General features: G+C 40.1%; 2 protein-coding genes across 10 annotated transcripts; one reads left to right on the forward strand and one right to left on the reverse strand.

Annotated features, from left to right (window-relative positions):
• Positions 1-22: 22 nt before the first annotated feature.
• LOC116718192 (protein C19orf12 homolog) lies at positions 23-4,630 on the forward strand. Of its 6 annotated transcripts, none has more exons than XM_032559902.1 (4): positions 65-160; positions 510-530; positions 914-1,115; positions 3,686-4,630. In XM_032559902.1, exons 3-4 carry the CDS (start codon positions 956-958, stop codon positions 3,949-3,951), a joined length of 426 nt encoding a protein of 141 aa, XP_032415793.1. In that variant the 5' UTR covers positions 65-160; positions 510-530; positions 914-955; the 3' UTR covers positions 3,952-4,630. The 6 variants fall into 6 exon arrangements, with proteins under 6 accessions (XP_032415795.1, XP_032415794.1, XP_032415793.1 ...); XM_032559905.1 differs by having other exon boundaries at positions 954-1,115; XM_032559904.1 differs by lacking the exon at positions 510-530 and having other exon boundaries at positions 23-118; positions 954-1,115.
• A 126-nt stretch (positions 4,631-4,756) lies between these two features.
• Positions 4,757-26,473, reverse strand: LOC116718188 (AP-2 complex subunit alpha-2). Of its 4 annotated transcripts, none has more exons than XM_032559889.1 (23): positions 26,251-26,473; positions 24,494-24,562; positions 24,074-24,216; positions 23,369-23,562; positions 22,099-22,228; positions 20,880-20,981; positions 20,689-20,797; positions 20,307-20,457; positions 19,775-19,943; positions 17,422-17,559; positions 17,159-17,341; positions 14,745-14,842; positions 14,433-14,664; positions 13,415-13,579; positions 13,171-13,257; positions 12,125-12,258; positions 10,868-10,950; positions 10,660-10,745; positions 10,239-10,366; positions 10,036-10,152; positions 9,769-9,838; positions 9,453-9,587; positions 4,757-8,656 (listed from the first exon to the last, which is right to left on the reverse strand). In XM_032559889.1, exons 1-23 carry the CDS (start codon positions 26,315-26,317, stop codon positions 8,579-8,581), a joined length of 2,868 nt encoding a protein of 955 aa, XP_032415780.1. In that variant the 5' UTR covers positions 26,318-26,473; the 3' UTR covers positions 4,757-8,578. The 4 variants fall into 4 exon arrangements, with proteins under 4 accessions (XP_032415780.1, XP_032415779.1, XP_032415781.1 ...); XM_032559888.1 differs by having other exon boundaries at positions 10,239-10,362; positions 10,656-10,745; XM_032559890.1 differs by lacking the exon at positions 13,171-13,257 and having other exon boundaries at positions 10,239-10,362; positions 10,656-10,745; positions 12,125-12,276; positions 26,251-26,472.
• Positions 26,474-27,508: the final 1,035 nt, after the last annotated feature.

A 27,508-nucleotide genomic window follows, 5' to 3' on the forward strand; every position in this document is an offset into this window, starting at 1 on the left:
ACCAATCAGGACATCGAAAGATCAACCACACGTTCTGAGTCGGAGAGGGGGAGCGGGCCGCACCTTGTGTGTTTGTCTCTCTGGAGACAGAAGCGCTCGCTGTTGGGCTAAGCTAAAGGTAAGAAACCAGCTGAAGAGGAGGAGCAGAGGAGCAGCAGAGGAACAACAGAGGAACAGCAGAGGAACAACAGAGGAGCAGCAGAGGAACAACAGAGGAGCAGCAGAGGAACAGCAGAGGAACAACAGAGGAACAGCAGAGGAACAGCAGAGGAACAGCAGAGGAACAGCAAAGGAACAGCAGAGGAGCAGCAGAGGAACAGCAAAGGAACAGCAGAGGAACAACAGAGGAACAGCAGAGGAACAGCAGAGGAACAACAGAGGAACAACAGAGGAGCAGCAGAGGAACAGCAGAGGAACAACAGAGGAACAGCAGAGGAACAGCAGAGGAACAACAGAGGAACAACAGAGGAGCAGCAGAGGAACAGCAGAGGAACAACAGAGGAACAGCAGAGGAACAGCCTCTTCAGCCGGTTGGTCCCTTTGTTTTAGAGCCGCTCGGGCTCAGTTTCAGTCTGGAACACAATGAAACTCTAATGTCGGTGTAAACAGAAAAAACCCTAATATTAGTTCATACATACCGGCATAAAATAAAAATGTTAAAAGATGAAGTGTCATTCTATGCGTTTTTTATGCTTTTTAATTTTAAATACGCGTTAATGTGTCTGTGTTTTTATTATTTTTATATTTAAAGTCAGTGTCATGTTAAAATGAAACCAAAAGTTTTTGCAGATTGTTGCTCGGGAAACTGATACCCACCTCTATGTTCCTCTTTTTCGCCTGCTCTTGCTGTGTTTGTTGTTATGACTGAAGTAAAGTAAATGATATTCAGTTTTCATATTTTTTTTCTGCCTAGTTTCAGACCACTGTTCTACCACCGCTGTGCTTCAACGCAGGGATGGCGCCTCGTATGGATGACGTCATGCGCCTGTGCTGTGAAATCTCGGCTCATGACCAGATCAAAGTGGCGGTGAAAAGCTCCGCCAAAGGAGCGGCGGTGGCGGGGGGCACGGCGTTCGTCGGCGGGCTGCTCGGTGGACCCGCGGGGATTGCTGTCGGTAAGGACCAAAACAGGAGTCATCTTTTAAAAAAAAAAATTAAAAATTAAAATTCACCCCTTTTGAATAGTATAAAAATAGTATAGGAGTGATTTTCCTGCCTTGAAGAGTCTGGCAGATTTGCTGTAGAAAAATTGTAAAATGGAACATTTTACCTATAAGGCATGATGGGCCTTATCTGGTTCAGACAGCCAACTGGACAGGCCACAAAGGGACAGCGATGATAACATTGCTGCCTGGACAACACACTGCATCAATTTGCCATTAAAACACAATAGTGATAACAAACAAATGAAATCTTTAGAATATGTAAACTTAAACCATTCAAAATTCGTGGGCTTCTTAGAAGTGTGATAAAATTACTTGGCTGCTGCTAGTGATCCCTTAGCAAGAAGTCGTTCATTCAAGTGTACAGAGTATGCTTATTATATGCTAAAAATGTGACTGTGTACTTAAAGTTAATATTTTTCTAAACTATATTTTACATACTTAAAAATAGAATAGAAGCATAAAAGCAATTTTGTTTCTATGGAGATTTCTATATTTGCTTCTGAGCTTGTGCACTTACCTTTGACCTTTTCCTGATGTGGAAGGACCTCAGTTCTCTGCTGGAGACACAATTTGTTTATATTTCATAAGCAAATACAAACTGTTCCCTCTATCATTTTTGACAAAGAAGGACTTCATCCTGGAGAGACTGTTGTTCACATTTCACTTTCATTTTCATTCAGTTAAAAGAGATTGAACTCAAGTATTTACACTAAATAACCAAACAACAGTTGGCCTGGCCAAAAGTGTGCTACTTTTGGCAGAGGTGTTTCTTGCAATTTTAATAGTTTTAATTGTTATAATACTATAAGTATACCTGGAAGTTCACTTAGCATATTACTTGTAGCTTATTATTTACGTGCTAAGATGTACCTGTTAATGTACTGAAGTTAACCCACACTGTGTGTACAGTACACTGTGATGTATTAATAAAATTACAAGACAGGATCTTGAGAAACTTTAAAATACTGTACAGTGTATTGCACATACATATTGAAATGATTAAATATGTGCATTTCAAAACAAAGAACCTCTAGAAATCAAGCTTTTGTAGATGGAAAGAAAATGAGAGGAAAATGTACCTGGAAAAATGTAAACAAAGAATCCTTCTTTGTCAAAAATGAGAGAGGAAACAGTTTGCATGTGTGGAATGAAATAATTATTCACACTGTTATTACTTTTATTAATCAGTTTATTCATTCATTTATTATATTTTATCATATGTGTTTTACTTACTTAAAGTTGACGTGTTCTTCTGCTCAGAGCTTCACCTGCAGCTTCCGTTTTCCCGTCAGCCAACCACATTTCTTCTAAGCCGACTTGAGGTGTTAACTCTGCATTTGTGTGTGTTTCTCCTCAACTCATTTCTTATAAAAAAAAGTATAAAAAGTAACATTCTGTGTGATGTAATCAGAGTTTTGTCAGAACTTTGTCAGAGTCTTGTCTGGGTTTTGTCTGAATTCTCTCCACCTGCAGTGTGCTCAAACTAAAGCTGTGTTTTTGTTCTGTCCTTGAAGTCTGGTTCCAGGTTAGTTTTTTCCGCACTTGAAAATGTAAACAAATTGTTTCTCCAACTTCTCAAAAACAGGTCAAAGGAACGCGAACATCTTCAGAACCAAAACTGCATATCTCAGTAGCAACAAAAACACGTTTTATGGCTTCTGTTCCACATGAGATATGATTAAGTTTAACAGGAGTAATACCTCAAATTAAACGTGTAATGGAAAACATCTTTATTGTGCCATATTAAATGTAAACATGGGTCAATTAATCTCTTATTCTGTACTTGCATAAATATACTAAGTGCTAGAATTCTGTAGCAGAAAAAAGTCAAAAGTATACATACAGCTTTCAAGTCTCAACTTAATGGTCTTCATCCATAAAGACTGAAAATAAAAATGATTTAAAACGGTACAAAATATTTCAGTGTTCATCCAAACCCAATCAGAGATGCAGACAGGAAATGTGTGACTCAGCGCTGTTATGTCAAAACTTTGTTTTATTTCAATCAAACAAGCAATCAATGAATTTTCTCTATAAAGCATCCTTCATGTTGGAGGCAGCTTCCTGGAAACATAATAAATGGTATTTCTGACCTGGGTTTCAAGCATCCAGTCTGCAGGTGCAAATACCAGAGTTGTGAAGTAAACTGAACCTGGTGGGATGCTTCCTTTTTCTCCCCTCTTTGTAAGAGGGCTGGTGGACATTAAAAGTCTTCTCTTCCCTGGACTAGTCAGGGGAGTCATTGCTCATATTCTTTGCCTAATTTCTTAATAAAATAATAATCAAAATGCATTTTGATTTGTTCTTGATTGACTCAGTATTTCACCTTAGGTAAGACTTATTTATTTCCTTTACACCGTAAAGAAGGAAGTCACATGACTAGACAAACGGTTAGCTGTCCATGGTTCCAAAGCCAAAATGGATTTTTTATATACCTATTTTGAAGAACTAAAAACATTAGTGTTTGTTTGCATATTAGTGTTACTAACAGTGTAACCAACCCTCTGTGTGTCTGTGAGGTGCGGCGGTGGGGGGTCTGCTGGGCAGCTGGCTAACCAGCGGTCAGTTCAGGCCTCTGCCTCAGATCCTGATGGAGCTGCCGCCCAATCAGAGGGAGCATCTCTGCCAGGACATCAACAGCATTCTGGGCAGCTTGGACTGGACGGACGCGGCCCAGCTCATCGCCCTGGTGATGGGCAACGAAACCCTGCAGCAGCAGGTCACTGCTGCCTTGATCAACTACGTCTCAAAGGAGCTCAGAGCCGAGGTGCAGTACGGGGACTGAGCTGTGGCTCAACACGGACCTCAGGGATTCCCGGTTCAGATGCTTGTGTTGTCAGGGAGACACTGGGAACAATCATGTTTTCTGTGCAAACTTCATTCCTAATGTTTTACATCTTGTTGATTTAATCCCACACTTTCCCTATTTCAAACTATGCTGTCTTTTGTTTATTTGAAGGGTCAATACGTTTTTATTATTTCAGTTAAAGGTCACCTTCATTTTTAAAAAGAAAAAGTTAAAATGAATGAACAAATCAGCGAAGTGATCATCGATCTCAGGCTGATAACTGAAGAACTAAACAAGAATTCACAGCATTCACTCCAAAGTTGGAAAGTAAAGACTGTCATGATCAAGCTTCTTTTATCTAAATAATAAAATGTATAAGCAGTTTAGGCTCAAATTATTCAAACCACAAGTGAATCTAAGCTTACAGTGATGTCATGTGCCTTCTGGCTGGAAGTCATGTGAATGTTATGGATCGGCCCAGTCAGTCCTGAGCAGGAAGGTTAGGGTGATGGTAAAGAGGCCTTCCAACCTCAAAGACCTGGAAGGCATCAGAAATAAATAATGAAATAGAAAAAACATCATGCTTGATTTTTTTATTGATTATTGAGAAGGGTAGAAATTATTTTTGATGTGCCATTTTTGCTGAAACTAAATAAAACTTGTTTTTTAAAACTGATGCACATTTTTAAGTTTGATGTTGTTTCATTTCTTCTTGGACATAAACTTGTTGGCATAAATCATTTCTTTCCTTTGGACAGATCAGTCTTCATTCACTAGAGGGCAGTAGAATACGGGATATGCGTTGAATTTGTTTTCAAAACTTTATTTGGTAAAAACTTCAGATTCACACAATGCAATGAAATTTTAAACATAAGAGCAAATCCTGACTTTTTTTTCTAGAAACAGCCCTTTTTTGTCAGGCACAAAAGATGGTGACAGAATTCTATTGATAAGGCACAAAATAAAGCTCAAAGTAAAACAGCACTCTTATGAAATTTAATAATCACATAGTTTGGCATTGTTCTGTAGGCCTCAGGTGAACGTATGCAACTGTTAGCCAACCTGAAAGTTAAAAAAGAAGTTGCCTCCATGGACTCAGCTGGACTCCTGCTGACATCAATATGGAAATGATTAGTTCTTGATTTTTACTTTAAATTGAAAATTATTCAGTTGTCAGACAGACTGGTAGGTTTTATTCAACCACACTGATTTGATTGGATTGATTTTAACCCAGTCATCAGGCGTTATCAGAGAAACTCATTTCTCTGATATTTAATCAACATCAGAGACATTCTGACCTCAGAGCTCTGAAAGACACACTCATGGCCAAAAACAAAAGAGGTGTTCAGTCAGATGATATTAATGAAAAAGCTAATGTCCTGGAATCCATGACACAAGTTCACATTTGTAGTATTTGTATTAAAGCTCATCAAGCAGAAGAAACATCCATACATTCAGTCTGGAAAACAAACGCTCTGTAGATGTGCAAAACTGGTAGAGGCTTGGAATTGCAGCAAAACACAAGTATTGACTCAAGGAAACTGAATACAAATGTACATCACACTTCAGATATTGTTGCATGAAATCCTAACATTAAAGTATTGTGTTTTTGGGGGCACATGTAGAACAATCAAGTAGCTATGTTACCTTCAGTTGTTAAAAAAATACATATCAAATATGACTTAAAGGAAAATTGGCTTCATAATTTAATGCTTTGAAATTGGGCCTCTGTCTCTTTGAAACCTCTGCCTTCAGGAAGTCATCACAACATGGCTGCTCTATTAACTCTTTAACAACATTATTACCTCAGTGTTTAACTAAGAAGAAGGTCATATAATGAGCTCAGGCTGAGCTCCTTATATCAGCTTCTCAGCAGATGCACAGTTGAACCAGGTGTTTGCTAATTTTTGCTGGCTAGTTTGAAGGAGCTGAGTAGAGCAGTAGTGGCAGAGGGCTGCTCAGTGAGGAAGCTTGTAAATGTCAGCTCTGAGGAGGAGCTGGACCGCTAGGTCCACCCACACGTTTTGAACAGCTGAATGGTTGCCATGGAGATGAAAGGATTTCTCAAACATGCATGAAAGAATCAAGACAACACTCCAGGTGTGTTTATGGTGAGGGAATAACATTACAACATGATGTGAAGCTTAAGAAAAGTAAATTTACATAATACTGCCCCTTTAAATAAGGTCTGTGTGGGAATGACAAAATGTAGTGGCAATACACTAAAAGGCCCTCCAGTAACAGACTGGCACTGTGTGTGTGTGTTTACATGTGTGGGCGTGTGTGTGTGTGGAGGATGTGATCTGGCTCTATCAGAATCAGGTCAGCCTGATCTGCAGTATTAAAATGGACCTAATGTTCCACTTGGTGTTCTGTAGAACGAAGAAGAAACGGAAAAACGGGATCAGTGTCAAACTGGATCACAGTGCTTCTGGAAACCTTTAACATAACCAAACAAACATCACTGTAGAAAGTATTTTCTCTCAGTTTACTGACTACAATGCAACTCTACACATGAAACCTACCCAGAGTTCAAAGCTTCAGCTAATCTCCAAACCAGTGGAGTGAATCACTGAAACCAAAGCCTGAAACATACAACTTGTGGATTTGTAACTCAAGACAGCCGGACACCCGCTGCAACATGTCTGAATCTAATTCAGGGTGCAGCAGGGGCTTATGGGTAACGGCAACACTTTCCTTCCATCACCAACACTTAAACGACGACACGCTGATTAAATTCACAATACACGTGGAGCTGAAATGCTGCAAATAAACAGCAAAACTGATCAGACATTATTTGCTTAATAAATCACCAATTTATGAATAATATGGCATTAAAACTCCAATTCACAGCATAAAACAAACAATGTTCACGTTGGAAACAACAGAATCAGAGAGTATGTGAAAACGTTTAAGGCTGCAGGTGGACAAGCAGCAGTGCTTCACATTACTCAGAGGTCAGAGGTCACTGGTCTCCCTGGTTCTCTAACGTCCAGCTGTTTTCAGCACATTTCTTACAGCATCAAGTCAAAACGTGACAGTGAGCCCATCACGTCTGGCTTCAGGCTTTGGGTTCGTGGATCAGAACCACCACACAACGTCTGGAGGCTGATGTCAAGAGACGTCAGTAAGTCTGACTGCTCTTCTCTAAGGTTAACGTCACTTTCTAATCCAGCCATGAGCAAAAGGCAGCAGCGACATGTAAACAGTGCAGCTCTGGGATTCCAGTTTAGCTGAGTGGTGGAAAAAAGTGGAGCTAAAAATGAGATATGGCATAAAATTACTAGGGGGAATTTTCCAGCAGAGCTGCAGTTAAGAGTTATTTTAATTAAAAAAGGTGTAAAAATAGGCATTCTTTAAGCAAATATAAAAACACACAAGCAAACAGTGACTAATAGAGAAATATTTCTAGATGGACATTAAAAAGAAATGCTTTAGGACAAAATAAAAAGAATGTGGCAGTGCTTTAAAGGCTGTTCACACCAACAACCAGCTCCAGTGATTCCACTGAAAACTGTTATTTCAACATCAGAAAAGGCATAAAGACATCCAACAATGTTGATTGATTTAAAACACAGCTAGAAAAGTCTAATATACGGCAGTGACATAACTGTTACAGTGTGCTGTTGACGGTCCACCTTTCTAATCGACCTTTCATGACCAGCAGAGTTCCTGTTCTTGGTGTGAGCAAACATTTATAGAATAAAAATAGAGCTGAGGTTTTTTTAAAAGCTGGCTCCATTGAACGTTTAAAGGCAGTCAGGAGAAAACTCTGATAAAACCCGTCAGAACGGACCAACAACCTGAAGCTACTTTGAGTTAGCAGCAGCTTAAACGCCATATCTCTGGTACGCGTGTTGCTACATACGGTGTGTAGAGGTGCAAAGCTCAGACCACAGACATTAAAATAATCTAGCTGCAGTGTTGCTTGTCTATGTTGTTAAAAAAAACACGTCAGTATATGTGCAAAACACAAACACTAACAATTATCTACATCAGGTAAAACACTGACTGCTCAAAACTTCTCAATAGAACCCATCTTCAAAAAAATCAGAATTATCCCTTTAGAAACAGACCATTGTATCGTCTGTGAAGTATTTCTCAAAAGTGACCTGGGAGTTCTCTATTTAGACATAAACATGTTATTTCAATCACAGTCCCTGTAAGATGATTCTAGAAAACAGCAGTGGGCGTTAGGAAACAAAACCCACACATACAAAAAATGTTTTTTTTATAAATAAGAAGGATTGTTCCTCCTGAGATGACATGTAACAAACAGCTGAAGTGTTGGCATTCTCTGTGAGCGACTTGTGTAATAAATGTTTTTAAGCCAACAAGTGCAGAATGATTGTGTGAAACACTCCCAGACCAACGACCCGGACTCTCGGTACCGGCGGCTCAGGCTGCCAGTCCAACCCATGAGCCTCATCACAGTGTGAGGACAGACACGACGCAGCTTTAAAGCAATGAGGCATTACTAGAGTTATGTGCAAAAAAGACTTTTCCCTCTCACTAGGATATAAAGCATGTAAATAAAACAAAAAAAATGTACACTGTACAATACATCTTTTTTTGATTTGAAGTGAGAGTAAGAAAGTGTAAAAATGCAGGCCCTGTGTGGAGGCTAAAACTGTTCAGACAGCAGCTCAACCAGCCGCTGAGATACAGACTCCTTACTGGTCCGCAAGGTGAGGCGGTACATCTGGAAGAAACAGAAACGAATCAGCCAGTTAGCATCTGTATGATGGTCCCAATGGGAATGTTCATTCAGTTCAAATCTGCTGATTTCTGTAGCATCTATTTGCTACAAATGTCATGAGAAGGCACTTTATGAGATAATCAGATCCAATTCAATGGACATGATGACACCTGTCAGTCAATCCAACCGCGTCTTGATCCCAGCTTCACCCAGAGCATTTAGAGTGCAGGGTCAAGTTTATTTAAAAAATCCAAACAGAGTTTGGAAAAATTGAAAAGATGGAGAAATGGCAGCAGCTGAACACTACGACATGTAACCACAAGTAAATCTACAGATTTTTGTCATCATTACATTTTATACTTAAATCAAAACCTAATGCATCATGCTGGGTCCAGAACAATAAATGTGAGCTGTGGCAAATAGGAACAGTTTCTTTTCAAAGCAGTAACTTTTCAGACAGGTGGTACAAATATCCACACACAGCCTGTTACACTGTTATGTGTGGAAGCCGGTCACAGCAGGTCCCACACTGTACTGACAACACATGTGAGTTCAGAGTCATCTTGTCATCCCTTGTACTATTCACATTTTGACATGTTACAACCCCAAACATCAAAGCAATTTAAAGGGATTGTGTGTGACTGACCAACAAGGTAGTGCACAATTATAAAACATGGAATTTTGTTCATTTGTAAACCATGTGTCATTTTCTTTCCAATTCAATTCTGTCACCTTCTGGAAAACAATAAAACACATTGTGCAAAGCACAGCCTTTATTTCAGTGCATGTGTGTGTTTACCTGTGCTTGTGTGTTGGGCTCCAGCCTGAGCAGGCAGCCCACCTGAGTGGTCTTAGTGTGGATGATTCCAGCTCCAACGAAGTTCGCCGGATTAGGATCCACACCGTCCAACAGAGCTACACCGAAACCCAACAGCTGGAGGAGTGAAAGCAACAGAACACAGAGAAGTAAGTTAACAAGATTCATAAAAACACCAAAGGAACAACAGCAACATAAAGCTAAAGTCAGATTACATGTTTATTGAGTCGTGGCTAACACTGAGCTCAGTCACAGATGGTCCTAAATGTTCACACTGACACAAGTGTTCACTGATTACCTTGGCTTTGGAAACATCTGTGTCCATCTGGTTTTTGGCTTTGAAGATTTTCTGTACCTCTTGTTGAGGACTGATGACACCAAACACAAAAAAATATCAACTTCGAAATAAAGACAGAGACAGATAGAAAGAACCATCAAGTACAAGAGCTGTTATATGAACCTTTTCCGACATACAACTTTTCACATTAATCTGATGTCAACTGATACTTCTGACTTTAAAACTAACTAGTTGAAACTACTTTAATTAAAGTAAAGTCAGGCTTACGCTCCAAGCTGCTTCCAGCGCTGGAAGAAGTCTTGGGACGTCATCTCCGTGGGCTGGAAGAACTTATTCAGCATCACAGGGAGTTTGACTGCGATGTTCTGCAGTGTTCCACCATATCTGCACATACAGCATGAAGTTTGCATGTAAGTAGCTCAATAACAGAGTCAAGACATAAAACAACAGATCTGTACCGTCTTACCAACCTGAACTGAATGTTGAGGACAGGAGCATCTGAGAAATCAGACACACACTCGATGTTGAGGATCTGCTGGACCTGAGCTCCAGCCTCAATAAGCGGGTCTACTGGCTTTTCCTGGACATTCAGCTGTAAAGCTGCTAGTCAAGGATTCCACAGATATTCAAGGAACGAACAGCAGGAACGAACAGCTCAAAGATTCACTAAAAACAAAGAAAAACATCCACCCAGCTGGATTTAACAAAGCAAACCGCTACGTTCCTCCCATTAGATAATCACTGAATCTAACTGAAATAGAGTCACTGTTGTTAAAAACAACAAGACAAACAGCAGGTCCTGTTTCAGACAAGCATCCAGCACAGAAACCATCTCAGGAGATTACTGGTCCCTTGGCTGGGCAGCTGTGGAGCAGAGCAGAGGATATGAGGGCCGAGGACGTCGTTACTGCTCACTGATGTGGAGAAGCTCAGGAACTGTGTGGAGGTCTTGTTGCCATAGAACACATACATGCGACCTGCAGGGAGACAGAAAGTAAAACATTTCATTCACTCTCCTCCAAACACATTTCAATCTTTCACATAAACTTGTAATCTTAAACGAGAGTTTAACAGAGACATGAACAGTGCAGAGGCTCACCCAGGTTCTGCCGGTACTCAGACTTCAGCCCAATCTGGAGAAGCTGGTTCTCGTAGATAATACCATTGTTTTTGCACACAAACCTAAAATATTAACAATTAGCAAATTGTTAATATTTGTAACAGTGCTCAGTTATTTATATGGTAAGTTGTCTTCTGTCAAAGATAAATCTAATGGTCCATATGGAAGAGCTGGGCATTTATTGTATTGCTTCTCATTTATCCTGGTAGATGACTTTGATTTATCGTTGTCACAATAAATTCCAACTAAATAATGATTTAAGAAAACCAAACTGTCCTAATTGTTAGGATTGTCAATTTAACTATTTTCTTCACTGTATCAATAAATATTAATAAGTTTGAAAATATGATTGAAGAGGCAGTATTATGTTTTTCAGTCACATAATACTGCCGACAATCAGGTAACTATGTAACCTTCAGTCGTTATGATGTACATATCAAATATGACTTAAAAGAAATTTGGCTTTTTAAATTAACATCTTGAAATTGGGCCTCTGTTTCTTTAAAAACTCCTGCTCTTTCTGAAACTCCACTACAGGAAGTCATCACAACATGGCTCCATTAACACACTGACAATGTTTTCACCAGCAATGCACTGAGAAGTAGCTCTTACAATGAGCCCAGCAGATGTGCAGTTCCACCTGGTGTTTGCTAATTGCTGCTGGCTAGTCTGAAGGAGCTGAGTGAGGGAGTCATGCGGGAGGACTACTCTATGAGGCTGAAGCTTGGAAACTGCAGCTCTGAGGAGAAGCAGCACCTTGGAGGCGGGGCTAGGTCCACCCAGGCGTTTTGCCCAGCTGAATGGTTGCCATGGAGATTAAAGGATTTCTCAAACATGCATGAAAGAATCAAGACAACACTGTGGATATGTTTATGCTGAGGGAATTTACATCATGATGTGAAGCTACTAAAGTCCAGTTGACATAATACTGCCCCTTTAAATAAGCCTCCTGTGTGCAGCGTAATGATACAAGTCACTTCTTCATGTGACTGAAGAGGTGTATTACAATTTGGAATGTTTGTCAAAAGAAGTCATTGTATTAGTAGGGCTCTGATTGTTGTGCCATGTATTCACAGTCAATGAGTTACCTAAAAAAAAAACGTAATAAATAGTTCTTATTGTCATGTTTAGCCCAGCGATACAGTAAGATAACTCTTCTGCTTTGATCATTAACTAAAACAAGAACACTGACGGTTCACATTGTGTTTTCATTAGATGAGCTGTGGTTAGTGTCACCTGGGAAAGTGTTCGTCTGAGCCCTCTGTGGGTGCAGCGCTGCTGAAGTCAGAGAAGACGTCCACCAGCAGGCTGGCTCCTGAGGACGGGGCTGAGTTCACACTCAGGTCGTCAGTGAAGGTGTGGCTGGGAACCTGCAGGACAAACACCGTCTGATCACTGATCACACACTCTGATAAACACCCAGTAGATTCAGATTTTCTTTTTAATGTTTGTGCTCCCATCAGTTCAGAGGCTGTAGTGATTTGAACATGACTCTGGATCAGTTTGACACAGCTGTAGTTAGGAGCTCACATTTACTGTGCAAATGTCTCTCATAGTGTCCTTCAGCAGACGTTAGAGAGGCTTTTGTAAAACTATTTCAAACCGTTTCCAAATCAGTTTCTGGGGCATCTTTAAAAGTGTTTTTTTTTTCCAAGATGTATTAGCTGCATGCAGTCACATTCAGTAAATTACAACAGGTGTTCCACTGAGGCTCGTTAGTCAGACCTTTAGGAAAAAAACAACCTTCGGTCAGGACTGGACAACAGATCAAAAACAATGCATATCGCAACAGACACATCATTAATATCAATAGATAATACATCTGATAGAATTTTCAATAATTTCACTGAACTCCGATTCAGAACCACACAGCATTCTGGGAGATGTAGGCAGAGGAAAGACTTTAGCTGCTCAGTCTCTCACGGCCAGATAAGAAAGTCCCTCTGTCTCTCTGACTGTGTCTTCCTCTTTCCCCTTTCCAAGACACGTCTCCCTGAATCAATAAAGTATTGTCTATTGTTCTGTTCTATTCTAGTTTTCCACCATACATTTTTTCTTTGTACATGTGACCTTACTGTATTTCCAGTTATCAGATTTTTCCATTTTGAAGAACCCACACATGCACAGAGAGAACATGCAACTTCATGCATAAAGAGCCCAGGCTGGAATTCAAACCCAGGACCTTCTTGTTGCTAGGCAACAAAGGACAACTGCTCCTCCGTGCAGATGGCAGCACTGGGACAAAATGCAAACTGCACTGAAAATGTAAACATGTCATGTACCATGGTTCTGGTGGGGAGCATGGTGGCGCTAGAGGAGGGGTGGGGTCTGTCTGTGGAAATGAGCTCTTCCAACAGAAACTGAGGAGGCTGAGGCACAGAAAAGAAGAGGAGAGGAGCAGAATAACGGGAAGGTAGAGACTGAGAAAACAGAGGAGAACGGTGGAAACCCAGGAGGAGGACAGGACAAAAACCCCGTGGATTCAGATGAAGCGTCTACATTCTTCTGATTTAGTCATGATGCTACCTTGCTGGCCACTTCGGCGTCCTCGGCGTGTTCGGTGCTGCCGTTGACATTCTTTCGGGAATCGTCCATGTCGGGCAATTTGCTGGAGCCCTTCTTCTTCTTCAGCTTGGCCAGGATGGAAGACTCTCTCTCTGGGAACGGAGGCATTTCTTCTAACACGGTGGCCTGGGGGCAGAGAGAAAACCACGCTAAAGCTACAGGAACTGGAAAACAAGTGCTCTGCCTGCAACCTGAGGAAACTTTGGAAACTTCATGTTTCTTTGGAAACTTAAAAGCTTTTCAGCAAAACTGAGTTCCATTAAACCAAGAATTAAAACCCACCTTTTACAAATGACTTTTGATTAGTAGTAAATGGAACATTGATCTTATGTGTATTTGCTTGATGATTTTGATGATGGCATTTGACAACATGTCATTTTTGTTGCTTGTTTCAGAACTGATGACTGTATGATGTTTTTATGATGTAAAGCACTCTGAACGGCTTTGTTGCTGAGATGCTCTACACACTTAAAGCTGACCTGACTTCATTTTCCTGAAGAGGACTGTGAGCAACAGATGTCCTCACGATGTGCTCAGGTTGTGGCATGCTGACAAACTTCTACCAAAGATTGGAGTTTGAAACTGAATCAAAAAATATGCATCAATAAAGTCTCAGTATAAGAGTGTTCACATGAATTAAACTAGTTTATTTCAGCTATATTTTTAAAAATATGTATTTTTGTCTCTTTTTTATTACTGAATTCAACATGTGAGCCTAATTGTACCAGATAAATGTCACAAGTGGGAAAAGTTATAAAATGATTCATTGTCTAATTTTTTCAGACATCCGTGATATTTTAACAGGGTTTTGTTCACATTGCAGAGAAACTGAATTAAATTCACACTATGCTGCTGAAGCCCTAATAAAACAGAGAAACATCCACCCTCACTGTACAATCCTGAGTGTCTGCATTGGACCCAGGCTCTGCTTAAAGCTTCAGGCCCATTCAAAGTCCGGTTAGCTGAATGATGTGCTGACCAGTATGTCGGTGCTGGCGATGCAGCTGAGCCTCAGGTACTCCACTGCCCTCTGCTGGAGCTCCACGTCGGCGTTGCGAAGCTGGCTGTCTGAGCGGAGGACATCTTGGATTGTGCCTTTCACCTCCGGGAACAAGTTGATGAACTTGATGTAAGCGGAGAGCAGCAGGGCCCGGGTCGGCACCGAGCACAGGTGGAACTTGGAGTGAAGCAGGTTGAACTGGACCAGAGGGCTGCAGAGGAACAGGTCATAAGGAGCTGAACCTTCAAAGATTACAAACGTCTGGTCAGAAGCATTGTCAGTTTTCAGCACCTGGAGCGAGGGTCACCAGCAATCAGGTTTCCGAACTCTCCCAGAATGTAACCACCCACTTTCACCAGATTCTCATGGCAGGCTGGAGCCTGAAGGGCCTGCACACATTCACATGGAGAGGAACAACAGCTTCTGTCAGGTAAGAAAAACCACACACTAACCCAAACTGCGTATTCAACTGAAGATCCAACGTTGGTCTAATCAGATCTAGGCCTGTCACGATAGCAAATTTTGCTCAACGATTAATTGTCTCAAAAATTATTGCGATAAACGATAATATTGTTTGAAGACCTTTTTACACTGATTTAATGGAAATGACATAATAATGCATGTGATTTCTTGCCAAAGATAGATACACTTTATTTTCAAAAGAACACTTAACACTGGAACTGATAAACAAAATAAACAAAACAACCAAAAACAAAAATAAAATGGATTCTCAGTCTCCATTAACAAAAAACTCACTTGAAAAAAAAACTAAACAACATAAAGCCAAAGTGGAAATAAATACTGCATTCAAGCAAAAGACTGCAGATTATGAAATCTGTATATTATGTTGCCCTTCAGTAATCATTAGATTTAAATAGAGAAAATGGGCACATCGACTACCTGATGCAATAGTTCACACTACATGATTTTTTGCTGCTATTTTTCCCCTTACAACAATCTTAGAACGTTGGTCTTTCTAAGATTGTGTGGTGTGTTACGGTAGATCGTCGTTGCCGCTCTGATCTAAATCAGGGGTTTTCACCGACTGGGAGCTTAACGCAACCTGTTGAATGTGACAGGCAGCCAATCAGAAAGCGTGGATTCTCCTCTGCGCTTTCTGAGGGGAATCCCAAACAGCTGACACAGCGCAACCCGAAGTCCAGCGGACATTGGAGATGATATGTGGAAACAACATTAATGTTTATTCAACATGCAAAGAATATAGAAATGACAAGAGGAGGAGTTGGAGCGAAATTGCTACCGCAGTTGATAAACCCGGTAACTTTTCAGCTGTTCTTCGTTAACGTGACGTAAATAGATTCTAATGATTTTCATTCAGTCAGGACTAACATTAGCCACATGCATTGCAGGTAGATTGTAGTAAAACATTGATTAATGCCTGGTTTTAAAATTAGTTCACTGGACTTGTAGCCATTATTTTGTGCCCATTGTTGGACACCACACGGCAGGAACGAACCTGATCGAACCGTTATATCTGGGATTTCTGTAGGCTAATGTGTGGTCTGTCAGGTTTTGAAAATGGGCCGACAATCGGCCGACAGCTCGTGTGCGCTGGGCATTATACTAAGTAAAATGAGGAAGGAGGGTCAGTGGAGAGCACCGGAGTTGAGCCTTTTTTCATTCGGTGTCATTAACAGAAAGAGAAAAAGGCTGGAAGAGACGATAATGCCGATAATTAAAATGACGTCGATAGTTTTAATTTATCGTACGATTAATTGATTTACCGTTTATCGCGACATGCCTAATCAGATCTAATAAAACCTGAATTCAGCAAGCACTCTGTTCTGTTGGACAGCGATTTTTACCTTTATGCAGTTTGTTCACTTCTTAAGTGTTTGGTGCCAATCTACCTTTAAAATGGTGGATTCAATTCATTTTAAGAAGAAATGCACAAATCAGCCAGATGTTGCTGACATAGCTATATGATTGGTGATGAACAGGTAAAATAATAAAAAATCTGATTTTATTTTAATTAATTTGGTTAGTCAGCCCTCAGATGTTTGACTATTTTGTTGCTTTACAAATCAATCGTGGTCAGCAAAAATTTGCTTTTTTGTCAAAAAAAAAATCAAAAACTTCTTTAATGTCACAGTGAAAACTATTGTCATCAAAATAATGACAAAAATATTTTACATCCCTATGCTATTAAGTATTAAAACAGTATCAAATAACCTAATGGCATAATCTTTCTTTTATTATAACATTAGAAGTCTTGGTCTGATTTAACTTCAGACCAAGACTTACTTCAGTTTGCAAACTTCTGGTTTCAACTGTACTTATGATAATACATATGACTATTCTAACAATGATGATATTGATTATTATTAATCCACACTTTACTGACGTTTTCTTTTGGCTTCTGGCTGAATCCAGAAAGTATTCAAAGCGCTTCACTTTTTCCAGGTTTAGTTATGATACAGTCTTGTTCCAAATTATACTTAATTAATCTCTTTCCTCAAGCTTTTAGTGGAAATATTGAATCAATAATTCAGATTATATTATTAGACACCTACTATTAAGTAAAACAGGATTTGATAATACAATTTTTAAATAATGTTTATATGTAGATTTTTTCCCCCCTTCATATCTGGGAGCGCCCCCTATGGACCACCCTCCTCTGGAGGACGCATAGAAAAACACAAGTGAAGTGAATGTTATTAGTGACGACATGAATCAGTTCCCACCTCAAACACGGTCTTGGCAGCGTAGCCTTGGACGTCGTCCCGGTTGATGACGATCTGGATGACGCGGTACCACACCTCCTCGCTCACGTAGTCGCCGGCGATGCGGATCAGGTTGAGGATGGTGTCCACGTACCAGGTGTAGTCCACCGCATACTTCTCGGCCAGGATGGCCACCTTCAGCACCTGTGGGTGACAGCGCAGTGGCTGAGGAGAACATCTTACGCCGAGACTCAAAGCTGAGCATGTGTGTGTTGACGACCTACAATCTCCTCTCTGATTGAGTAGTCTGCCGTCTCCAAGTAGCTCAGCATCTCCGCTACAATCTGCTTGGAGTTGCTGCGGTCACACATGGCGTAGAGAAGGTCGACGGCCCGCTGGCGCACGCTCACATCTCTCTCAGTCTGCACAGACACACCAAGCAGAGACTTCAACCGGACGGTATGACTATCATATGACTTTAAGAAAGAAACAGGATTGGCCAGTAAATTAAAAGGAGCAGTATTGTGTGTTTTCCAGGCACATAGTGCTGTTTTATAGAACAATTAAGTAACCATTTTACCTTCAGTTGTCAAATACGCCTTAAAAAAATTTACTTCATAATTTAAAGCCTGGAAATTGGGCCTCTGTCTCTTTAAGAAACTCCTCCTCTTTCTGAAACTCCGCAGGATGTCATAACAACATGGCTCCTCTATTAACCCTTTAACAACACTTTTACCAGTGTTGAACTGAGATGTAGTTCCTGCAATGAGCTCAGCAAATCCACAGATCCACCAGCTGTTTGCTAATTGCTGCTGGCTAGTCTGAAGGAGCTGAGTGGGGGAAAGTCGCTCTGTGAGGCGGAAGCTCAGAAAGTTGGAAACTGCTGCTCTGAAGAGGAGCTGCGCCTTGAAGGTGGCGCTGGTTCACCTGGGTGTATTTCACAGCAGAATGGTTGCCATGGAGATTAAAGGATTTTCAAACATGGATGAAAGAATAAAGGCAACACTCCATGTATGTTTTTGATGAGGGAACAACAATATAACATAATGTAAAGCTCAAAAAAGTTGAAACACCACCATCTCCAAAACCAACTGCAATAAACAGAACTTTGAAAACTGTTGTGTTCTCTCTTTACTGTCTTTGCAGACAAATCGAAGGTTCTTCCAGTCATTACTGCAGCTGAAGGTCTGAGAATTCAAAAAGTCTACCAGTATAAATATTTAGGCCTTTTAATTAATGATTCTTTGTCTTCTACTTTTCATATTCAACAGCTGGTGAAGAAACTGAGATTAAAATTGGGACTTTAAATCAGGATCAGATCTTATCTATCTGGTTGATGCTACTTTTATGTCTGTGTTGGACTATGGAGACATTTTATCCATGCATACTTCTCTTATGTCTTTCTTCATTGGATACAGTTCGTCATGGAGCCTTAAGATTTCTGACATGTTTTCAAGGTTTTATCCATCATTGCACATTATATAACTGGGTTGGATGAACAGACCTGACCACTCGACTCCTCCATTATAAGACCACACTAGGACTTCTACATTCATACTTGTTGAGAAACAGAGAAAGTCCACCAGAGAATACTCTCTTCATTGTGAGAACTTTTTTTTACTTTCGGTGCCTAAAGTCAGAACTGAACTTACATCCATGTTCTTGGAACCAGTTGCAGTACTACATGAACTTAAAGGTGATGTTGTCACTAAATGTTTTTAAGGTTGTTCTTACTGATTTTGAGAATAACTCATCTATCTATAAATGTGTTTTTGTTGTTTTTCTAAGGTTTTATCAGCTCTAGTAGTCTTTATTTGAGAGTAGTCAGACAGGAAAGCAGGTTGTGAGAGAAAAGGAAGACGTACGGCAAAGGTCATCAGGTCAGGACTGGAACCTGAGGACTCCATATGTAGGTCACATGCTCTACCCCTTCATTGTTCATAACTCTCTAGACTTGAGTAAATACTGTACATTAGAGTTCATTTTCATTCCAAACATGTTTAAAGACCACAGTATTGATCCACATTGATATAATGGCACTTTATCATTTCAACCACTTCTTATTACTGTCCATATTAATTATTTATAATGCCCAATAGTCCATGATCTCCAATCATTCAGTAATTGGAATCTTAGTCTCATGTTTCATCCAGATTATTGCAGAGCTTCTAAGTAGAGTTCATTTGGCTTGTTAAATGATTTACTTATTCTGTTAGCTTGATGGATTCATATTGATTCTGTCTCACTGTACAGTAAACAAGGAGTAAATACAGGTATATAAGAAAAAATGTAAATATTGTGAAAATGTTCAGTATTTCAGAAAGTAAATCTCATACATCATGTAGATTCACTGCACATGGAGCCTTTCTTTCTTGTAATTCTGATGATTATGACTTTCAAATAATAGAAAACCAAAATGGAGTGGTACAGAAAATTAGAATATTAGATAAATTTAAAAAACTGAGCTTCTGAAAAGTATATTCATTTCTATGGACTCAATACTCGGTCGTTCTTTTTGTTGCATGAATTACTGCATGAATGCAGCGTGGAACATTCCTGCTTTCCATCCCTAACAGGCATGGAGATGTCCACAGTGATGGGGTGGTCACATTTCCTACCAGAGGTCCAGAAACTCACCTTTAGGGCATTGATGACAGTTTCGATGTGCGTCTTCACGGCTTCGTGGGAGAACTCGGAGCTGGCCAGCGTGCACATGCTCTCCAAGGCCAGATAACGGAGGTTAGTTTCTCTGTGCTGCAGGAACTGGCCCAGCTGGTTGCAGGCTCGTACCAACAGATTGGGTTCACTGAGGGAAAACGCACAACAACAACAGGAAGTACTCAGATCCCCATTCACTGAGTTCACAATCCGACACTAATATACAACATGCTAATATACACTTTGCTCTTATTGCAGCAAAGTGCAATACAAGCACCGGGTGAGTCTGATACATTGTAGGGCTTAGGATAGAGCATAACGGAGTGGCATGGGGTTCTATCTGTCCAGGTGTAATACTCTCACTCATCTATAGTTAGACCAGCAACATTTGTACTATATTGTGGCGTCACTGACTTGCAGGATTCAGTAATCAACATGTAGAGACAGCACTGTTAAACATCTCAGTTCTTCCTAGGTAACTGAGCTGGTTAAGAAGCAGAAAGTGACCAACCTGTCATGGTGGATGATGAGGGCAATGGCTTCAAACAGAACAGCGTTTTTTGCATTGGAATGCTGCACCTTCTTGGACTTGGGCGGCTCCTGGGCTTTATTAAGGATGGTCTCCAGACACTCGGTCAGACGACTTCGCAGTGATGTGTCCTCTGCAACAGCCAGTCGCATTGCTTTCCTCTTAAAGATACACTTAATAGCACACACAAGTGATTTCCAATTCCAACATGTCTGACTGCTTTATGTGGGGCTGATTACCACAAGAACTCCAATGGAAATGTAATGTTCTTAGGCAAGTTACCACGCATGCATAGTGACTGTTAGGTTATTTTTAACAAAACGTAAGTTTTATCCCAATAATTCATTGATTTATGGTAGCCTACCAGGAGGAGGGTAGCACTGCAGCAAGCGCAGCAGTTTGACAGACAACCAAGGCGCAGCAACAAAGTAGTATGTATAGTCCTGCAGGTCGATGGATGCAGAGGTCACAATCTGTGAGACAGGAAGTTGGAGATGGTGAAGTTAGGCCTAAGATGGAGCAGAGCGCCATGACGGCCATCAGAGCCGTACCCACCCTACTGAGCCTGGCCACAGCCAGGGACACGGACGTCTTAAAGTCGTCTGGACTCTTCTGGGCCAGGGTGGTGATGAGGCTGGTGGCTGCTGTGACTACTCCCTGAGAACAGGAACACACACACACCAACACACTACTTTGTGATACAGATGGAGACTGTTTCTTTACACTTTTACTTTTTCTTACAACGGAAAAAAACTGGACACCTCAAAAAGTATATGTCTTTTAATAACACATTCTGCTTTCACAGTAAATATGAATACATCAGTGAATGATGGAGGCAGGGCCACTGTAGAAAAGAAACAAAAATATAGTGGCCACAAAGAAGTACATTTATGCCAAAAAAAGTCTCTCCAGATGAATTTTACATATTGTCACATTCTTACTATAATGGTATAAGTCATTTCATCCAAAAGGGATTTTTATGCCTGATACATTTATGGGAAAGAAAGAGATGGTGATTTTTTTTTTAACCAAAATCTCTTTGGCACTTAGGTCATTATATTAGAAAGGTGACAATGTTTATGAGAAAAAAGTGGATATTTTCTGATGCTAAAAGGCATAACTTTTTAAAAACAAACAGATAATTTTCCATAATTAAAGGCATAAATTTGCAATACTAAATCTAAGATGTGGTCAGACACTTGCGACAAAACAACCAAAAGTTCCTTAAAGTTTAATTGGTAAATACTGTAAAGCGTTTTTAGGTGCAACGGCGATAGTTAGGTTTATGTTTATCTTTATCTAATATATAATTTAAGTTCAGAGTGCAATGTAAAGTAATGCTCTTATTGTGAAGGAGCTAAAGGAAGTAATGTCCCAGTTCATCAGCTGCATTGACAAACTGAAACACTCAGACTGACTCTAGCCAAAGGCTTTGTAATGTCGCTACATGCAGACCCTCGACTACACAGCTGCTGGTCCAAGACCTCTGACCGGCTTGTAACCAAGGTAACCAGGTAATCAGGATATTCCACAGCCTGCTTACGTTTGGCTGAATGTTAATCAACTTTAGTCATCAGAGAGCAAGTGGCTGACGTAAGGAGAAGTTTTGTTCCAGCATGTCGTGCAGACAGATACACATCTTCATAAAACCTTGTGTCTGGGACAATGTGTGTGTTTCACTTTCAAACCTGTCCAGACTTTTAAATAGCATAGGCCCTAAACACAGCTGTAGTGATGTTCTGATTCTGAAGCAGTAAACTAGCACAGGTCTTACCAGGTGCTGATCATTGAGCAGGTGGACGACCCGTGCTGTCCACTCCCCCATAGGCACCAGGTCAGGAGAAGTCCTGTTGAGCCGCAGCAGACACAGCGCAGCGCTCTGCTTCACGCTGTCCATGGTGTCCCTGGAAACACAAATCATCTCTTCAACATGCCTTCATACTAACATGGAGACAAGCACTGGAAAAGCTTATTTAGTCTGATACATGATCTCCTCCAACAACTACTAACACCAACGTGGCAACCAACAACCTTCCAGGAAGAAAACCAGGGAGAAGAAGTGTGTCTATGTGTCCTGCTGATTTGTAATCTTAATTTAACATTAAACATATTTAGGTGGGATTAAGGTCAAGCGCTCAACACATAGGAAGCAATGTCGCTCACTCTCCATTAATTTCCTATGGAACTTGTGTAGGACTAAAACAATTAATTAGTTTAATCCTGATGAACTGGTCACTGAAATAATCATCAACTAACTTAGTAATCGATTAATCGCTGACTGGCTTATACAGAAACAGATGCAACTCTGATAAAAACCCTCTTTGTAAATATTATGTTTTATCCAAAACTCCTCAAGTTGCAGTTTAAGCTGCACCTGGCTCAAGTTCTCTAAATCATCAGAATAATTTTTTACTAAAATAATCGTTAGTAGCAGCCCACTGTGATGAAGTAAAAGTCGCTTACCCCTCCAGCCAAGTGACTGGTGAAACTCCTGGACATGAAATTTCAATCTTGTACATGCAAACGTGAACTAAGGCTAAGAACGCAACACAAAAGTTCAAAAATGTCCAACTTGTGTCGCTGTGTCGGGCTCACCGGGTGTCCAGTCCATCTCTCTGTGTGATACACACTGCTACTGTTCTATAACACATGGTATTTTGCATCTAGGTCAAAATGTTTGATTTTGGTTTTTGTCTGATTAGAGCATCTGCTTCCAAATATTTACCTTATCTAACACATGACTTGAGGCAAACTGCAAACAGGATTTCTACAGGCCTGTGGAGAGCAGGAGAACCGGTGCCTTCACCAGGTTATCACGCCACTGGAGCGGCAGACAGACTGAACAGAGTTAACTGACAAACTACAAGTCTTAGACATCTCCTAAACTTTCTGCCAGAGCTGTCTGCTGTGAGATTTGTCTTTTAGAATGTTGTAACGTGAATCAGCCAGAAAACTCTTTCTAGCATCAAACCAGAAAAAGCAAGTGTGAAAGACTAGAATATTAATATCAGTTTTTGTGTATGAATGAATCATTTTGTACGAACCCTGCCACCAAGATTCTGGGAATCTCCGAAGCAAAAGCCTCGGCCATCTCTCTGCTCCCCACGTTAGCGATGCAGTGCAGGGCTAGGTTCATGAAGGTCGAGTTGCGGCTGGCGAGGTCGTTCTTGATGGCGTTGTTGATCAGACGGATGAGGTCACTGTTGGAGTTCACCAGCACGGAGATGAACAAGTAACCCTGAAAAAGCAGAAAGTAGCACCAGATGACAGATACCCGAATGAGTCAAAACATTCTGAAAATCCTCTTCGTCTTCATTTGTCCTGATTGTGGTTCCTAAACCAACCGGACCCGCCACGGCAGATGGTGGGTTGATGCTGCTTAGTAGTTCAATCAGAGCTGAAACAGCAACAAGCATTCTACTGATGTAGGAAGAAAACATCTTAGGTTCATCTTGAAGGACTTTTGCACTGCTGGACCTCTGAAGATGTTCTATGATGTTCTTTAACATTATTAGTGAATTATCTCACTATCACAGCTCTTTTCTAACCATTACAAATCAAGTGTTCAATACATGTGAGGATGTGCTGCAGAATCAAATAGATATTTTTTTAAATCAGCACCATGGACTGGGTCCTGGTCCAATAGCACCGCCAGAGGATGTGCTTCGATTTTGACATGTTATAATGTTTGCTCCAGTCAGACTGAGCTGTGAGGTGAAAACAAACAATTAAAAGAAAGAAATACTTACAATTTGCTTTTCGGTGTATTTGTTGGAGCTAAGCAGGTTGACAGCCTCCATGTGTCCAAAGTCGATATCATGGCCCAGAAGGAAGATGAAGAGCAGTTTGCACACATATTTCTTTTTACTGTAGCCGTCCAAAGCCTTGTCTCCTACCATAGCAACACAGAAAACATAAACTGATGTAAAGTGCCTTTGAAAAGTTAAATATTTCATTTTTGGATTGATCAATTATTAATTAACAATGTATGAGAACATCATTATATTTCAAAAACAGCGATAAACCCTGGTGGCTCAGGATATCAAAGCTTCAGCCTAAACCTAAGCTAACACAATCTTTTAACAGCAGAGTGAATCCCTTCAGCTTGGAGCAGACTGTTGTACGACTTCCTGTTCCTCAGGGTTAGAGTGCTCCAACTGCTCACTTACCTTTAAATTTGGAACGGATGTTGGCTAGCTCTTTGTTTATCCTCTTCACTTCTGCCTCCTTACTTTTACCTGCAAACAAAGAGCTTCCGTCAACCATAAACGTTTTTTAACGTTTTTAAAAAATGAGACAGACTTCTTGTCTGCTCAGAATCTAATCTGAGTAAAATCTCTAGTTATAGATGAACCATATGTCTGAGGTGGATTATTGCTCATATTGGTTTTAAAAAACAAATTGCTTACAAATACTGTTAAAAATCAACCTTAATTTAATTCTTTAACTGTTTAATAATAAAAGTAATGAAAATAACAATAATGAATGTAATAAAAGGTGCAGGGTAGAGCCGCTGTTTGCACTGAGCCTTCTAGTTTTGATCCCCAGACTGCGGTCTTTCTGCGGTGTAGAATCTGGATGTGTGTGCTCTCTGGGTACTAATGTTTCCTCCCACTCTTCAAAAACAGGACTGTTAGGTCACTCTAAATTTCTCAGTTTTATGCTTTTGATGAGTCGGTCCAGCTCTGTCTGTCATGGAACGTGATCTAGGAAATCTTAGTTAAGGGCAGCCATAGTAGACACTGGCTAATCTAACCTGCAAGGACAACTTAAAATATCAGGTTTGAAATCATTTTGTTATTGCTTGGAAACAACAGTGAAATCTTGTTGAACTGCAGAAGTGTGTGACACCAATGTGTCTCTCTCATGCAAAGAGAGACAATGCCTCTTAAATAATTAACAACAGATCATGACAGGAAGGCTTCTTAATATTGTTTTCGCACTTAGTAAGGATAATACTGCCATGCCATATTTTCCTAACTCTGAGCAGCCTGAGCAGCAAATCTATTTTACATTTTTTTTATCAAATATTTATTTTTCAATGGATACACTTGATAAAAAGTAATTATCTGATTTGGGGCACTTTTATAGTTTGAAGTTTGTAAAAACTAAATACTGAAAGATAAGCAAGACATTTTTATAGTTCTTTTCAGTTGGGTTTTATTTATACCTGTGTGTAAACTCAAGAATTTAACAGCATTGGTGGATTTTTAGTAAAGCAGTGACTCAACTCTGCAACATTTAAATATGTTTACCATATCATTCATAATAATAATAATAAAGTTTTACTTTGCTAAACACTTTATTGTTAGACCAGTTCAAAAATTGGTCTATTGGACAGGCCAGACTTGAAGCAAATCACCATGGTAACTAATGCGTTTTTGCTGTTGTGAAACCAAATTCAGGAGCAGCTTGGCTTAATTAACTGTTTATGTTTTAGGAAACAGCTCATGATCTGGAGGTCTTTTTTATTCAATCTACCACCAGAAAGAATTTAGAATTTTGTATTTATTTTGTTACTAGATGTGGATGCAACTTTTAACTACAATTTTTGAATGACAACATCTTTCCAAAAAAGAAAAAAAAAAATCAACTATGTTTGTGTTAGACACTACCTGTAAAAGCTCTGACCCGACCCCAGTCGGAGTGTATAATCTCCGTCTTTAAATTGTCCAGTTTTATTTGCTTGTTAAGAATCAGCTCCAGGCAGCGGGTTGGTCCACGCCCTATTAGCCACTTGGAGCTAACAGCTAACACTGCTGAGTAACGTACAAATACACAGCCTTCTATCTCAACGCGTAGTTTGCGTGTACAAACACTTGTTGAAATGACCTCGAAAAGAAGACACCGAGCTGGCAGTGTCCACCTCAGTTACACTGGCTACTTTACATTAGCTTAATTCCGCAAAGGTTCAAAACAAACTTACAGTTCCTGATGTCTGAAATGAACACAGCCAAACCACGCATTCCATCCCCTTTAGAGACCGCGGGCATTTTGTTCACTCCGTTTTAATGCGAACTATTTCTGCGACTAAGAAGGATACCGCAGTTATGAGGAGCAACTTTGTTAAAGTTGTTGTGCTACACAGTTAGCACTACAAGCCCTGAATAACAGGAACCAGACTGACTGCGGCTGCGTTCCATTTAGCGCAGGCTACACCCCGCAGGGCTTCATTCCATACAAGTAGTTTGTGACACTGTAGCTGCTACTATGCTACAAAGAGGTAAGTTTGACTGTGAGAATTTCCGGAAGAGCACAGGATACTTGTTTTTAAAATCTTCCTAATAATTTATCATTAAGGTTTAAGCTAGACAAACTTTCTTGTTATAACAATACATAAAACTTGTAACAAGAGTTTCTTGCTTTAGCGAGATGAGATCTAAATCTTGTTAAAACACCAGCGGGTCTTTGCTTAAATGACAAAAAATGCATCAGTAAAAAAGCAACACCTCACGAGATGCTAGAGTATCACCTAGAAAAAGGGTGTGAAGTTAGAGTCATAGGGAATCCCTTCATGTCTCTTTAAGAAATAATAAACTGTCAAAGAAATGTCATATCATCAGCTAAATAGAGCCCATCTATGAGTGTTTCAAACTCATTCTAAATCTGTTCTCAGAAGGTCTTGGAGGTTTAGAGAACATGAGTAAACATCGAGCATCGTAAAGACAAAGGCGACAGGTCAGGAAGTTGTGAAGAACTTTGGATCAGAGTTGCATCATAATACAATTCTCCAAGTCCTTGGCATCTCATAGAACAGTGTGGAATCCATCATCCAACATGCAAACTATATTCACAACTGACAACCTACCGACATGTTCATCATTCCAAACTAGCAGGCCAGACTCAGAGAGCAGTAAGCAAACAAACAAACAACTTGTTTAGTGCAACAGCTGTTCTCAGGGTTATGCTAGAGACAAGCAAGATTGATCTAATTTAGAAAGTGAGAATTTCCAAAATTCTCACATTGAAAACCTTCATAATAATTTACGGAGGTAAACTGAGTAGAGATCTCATTCAGCTCTCCATCCATTGTGCAATTTGTTTGTTTTTATTTCAAAAATATGATAAAATCCATCTATAATGTTTCCCTGATCTTCACTACTCAAACCTTTCAGAAGAAGAAGAATTTCAAAACCAAGAGAGAAATGCATTTAGTTTCCAGAACACTTGAAAGGATCAACTGT

This window comes from Xiphophorus hellerii, chromosome 4 (assembly GCF_003331165.1).
Source record: "Xiphophorus hellerii strain 12219 chromosome 4, Xiphophorus_hellerii-4.1, whole genome shotgun sequence".
NCBI lineage: Eukaryota > Metazoa > Chordata > Actinopteri > Cyprinodontiformes > Poeciliidae > Xiphophorus > Xiphophorus hellerii.

What these genes read in the sequence shown, in the direction of transcription:
- LOC116718188 (XM_032559889.1), bottom strand. Translation starts at nt 26,317, where the DNA reads ATGCCCGCGGTCTCTAAAGGGGATGGAATGCGTGGTTTGGCTGTGTTC. An exon ending in GCAGTGCTACCCTCCTCCTG is followed by an intron (nt 20,458 to 20,688) that starts GTAGGCTACCAT and finishes TGGCTGTTGCAG; the next exon opens with AGGACACATCACTGCGAAGT. An exon ending in CAGATGTTTCCAAAGCCAAG is followed by an intron (nt 9,588 to 9,768) that starts GTAATCAGTGAA and finishes TCACTCCTCCAG; the next exon opens with CTGTTGGGTTTCGGTGTAGC.
- LOC116718192 (XM_032559904.1), top strand. Translation starts at nt 956, where the DNA reads ATGGCGCCTCGTATGGATGACGTCATGCGCCTGTGCTGTGAAATCTCG. An exon ending in ACCCGCGGGGATTGCTGTCG is followed by an intron (nt 1,116 to 3,685) that starts GTAAGGACCAAA and finishes TGTGTCTGTGAG; the next exon opens with GTGCGGCGGTGGGGGGTCTG.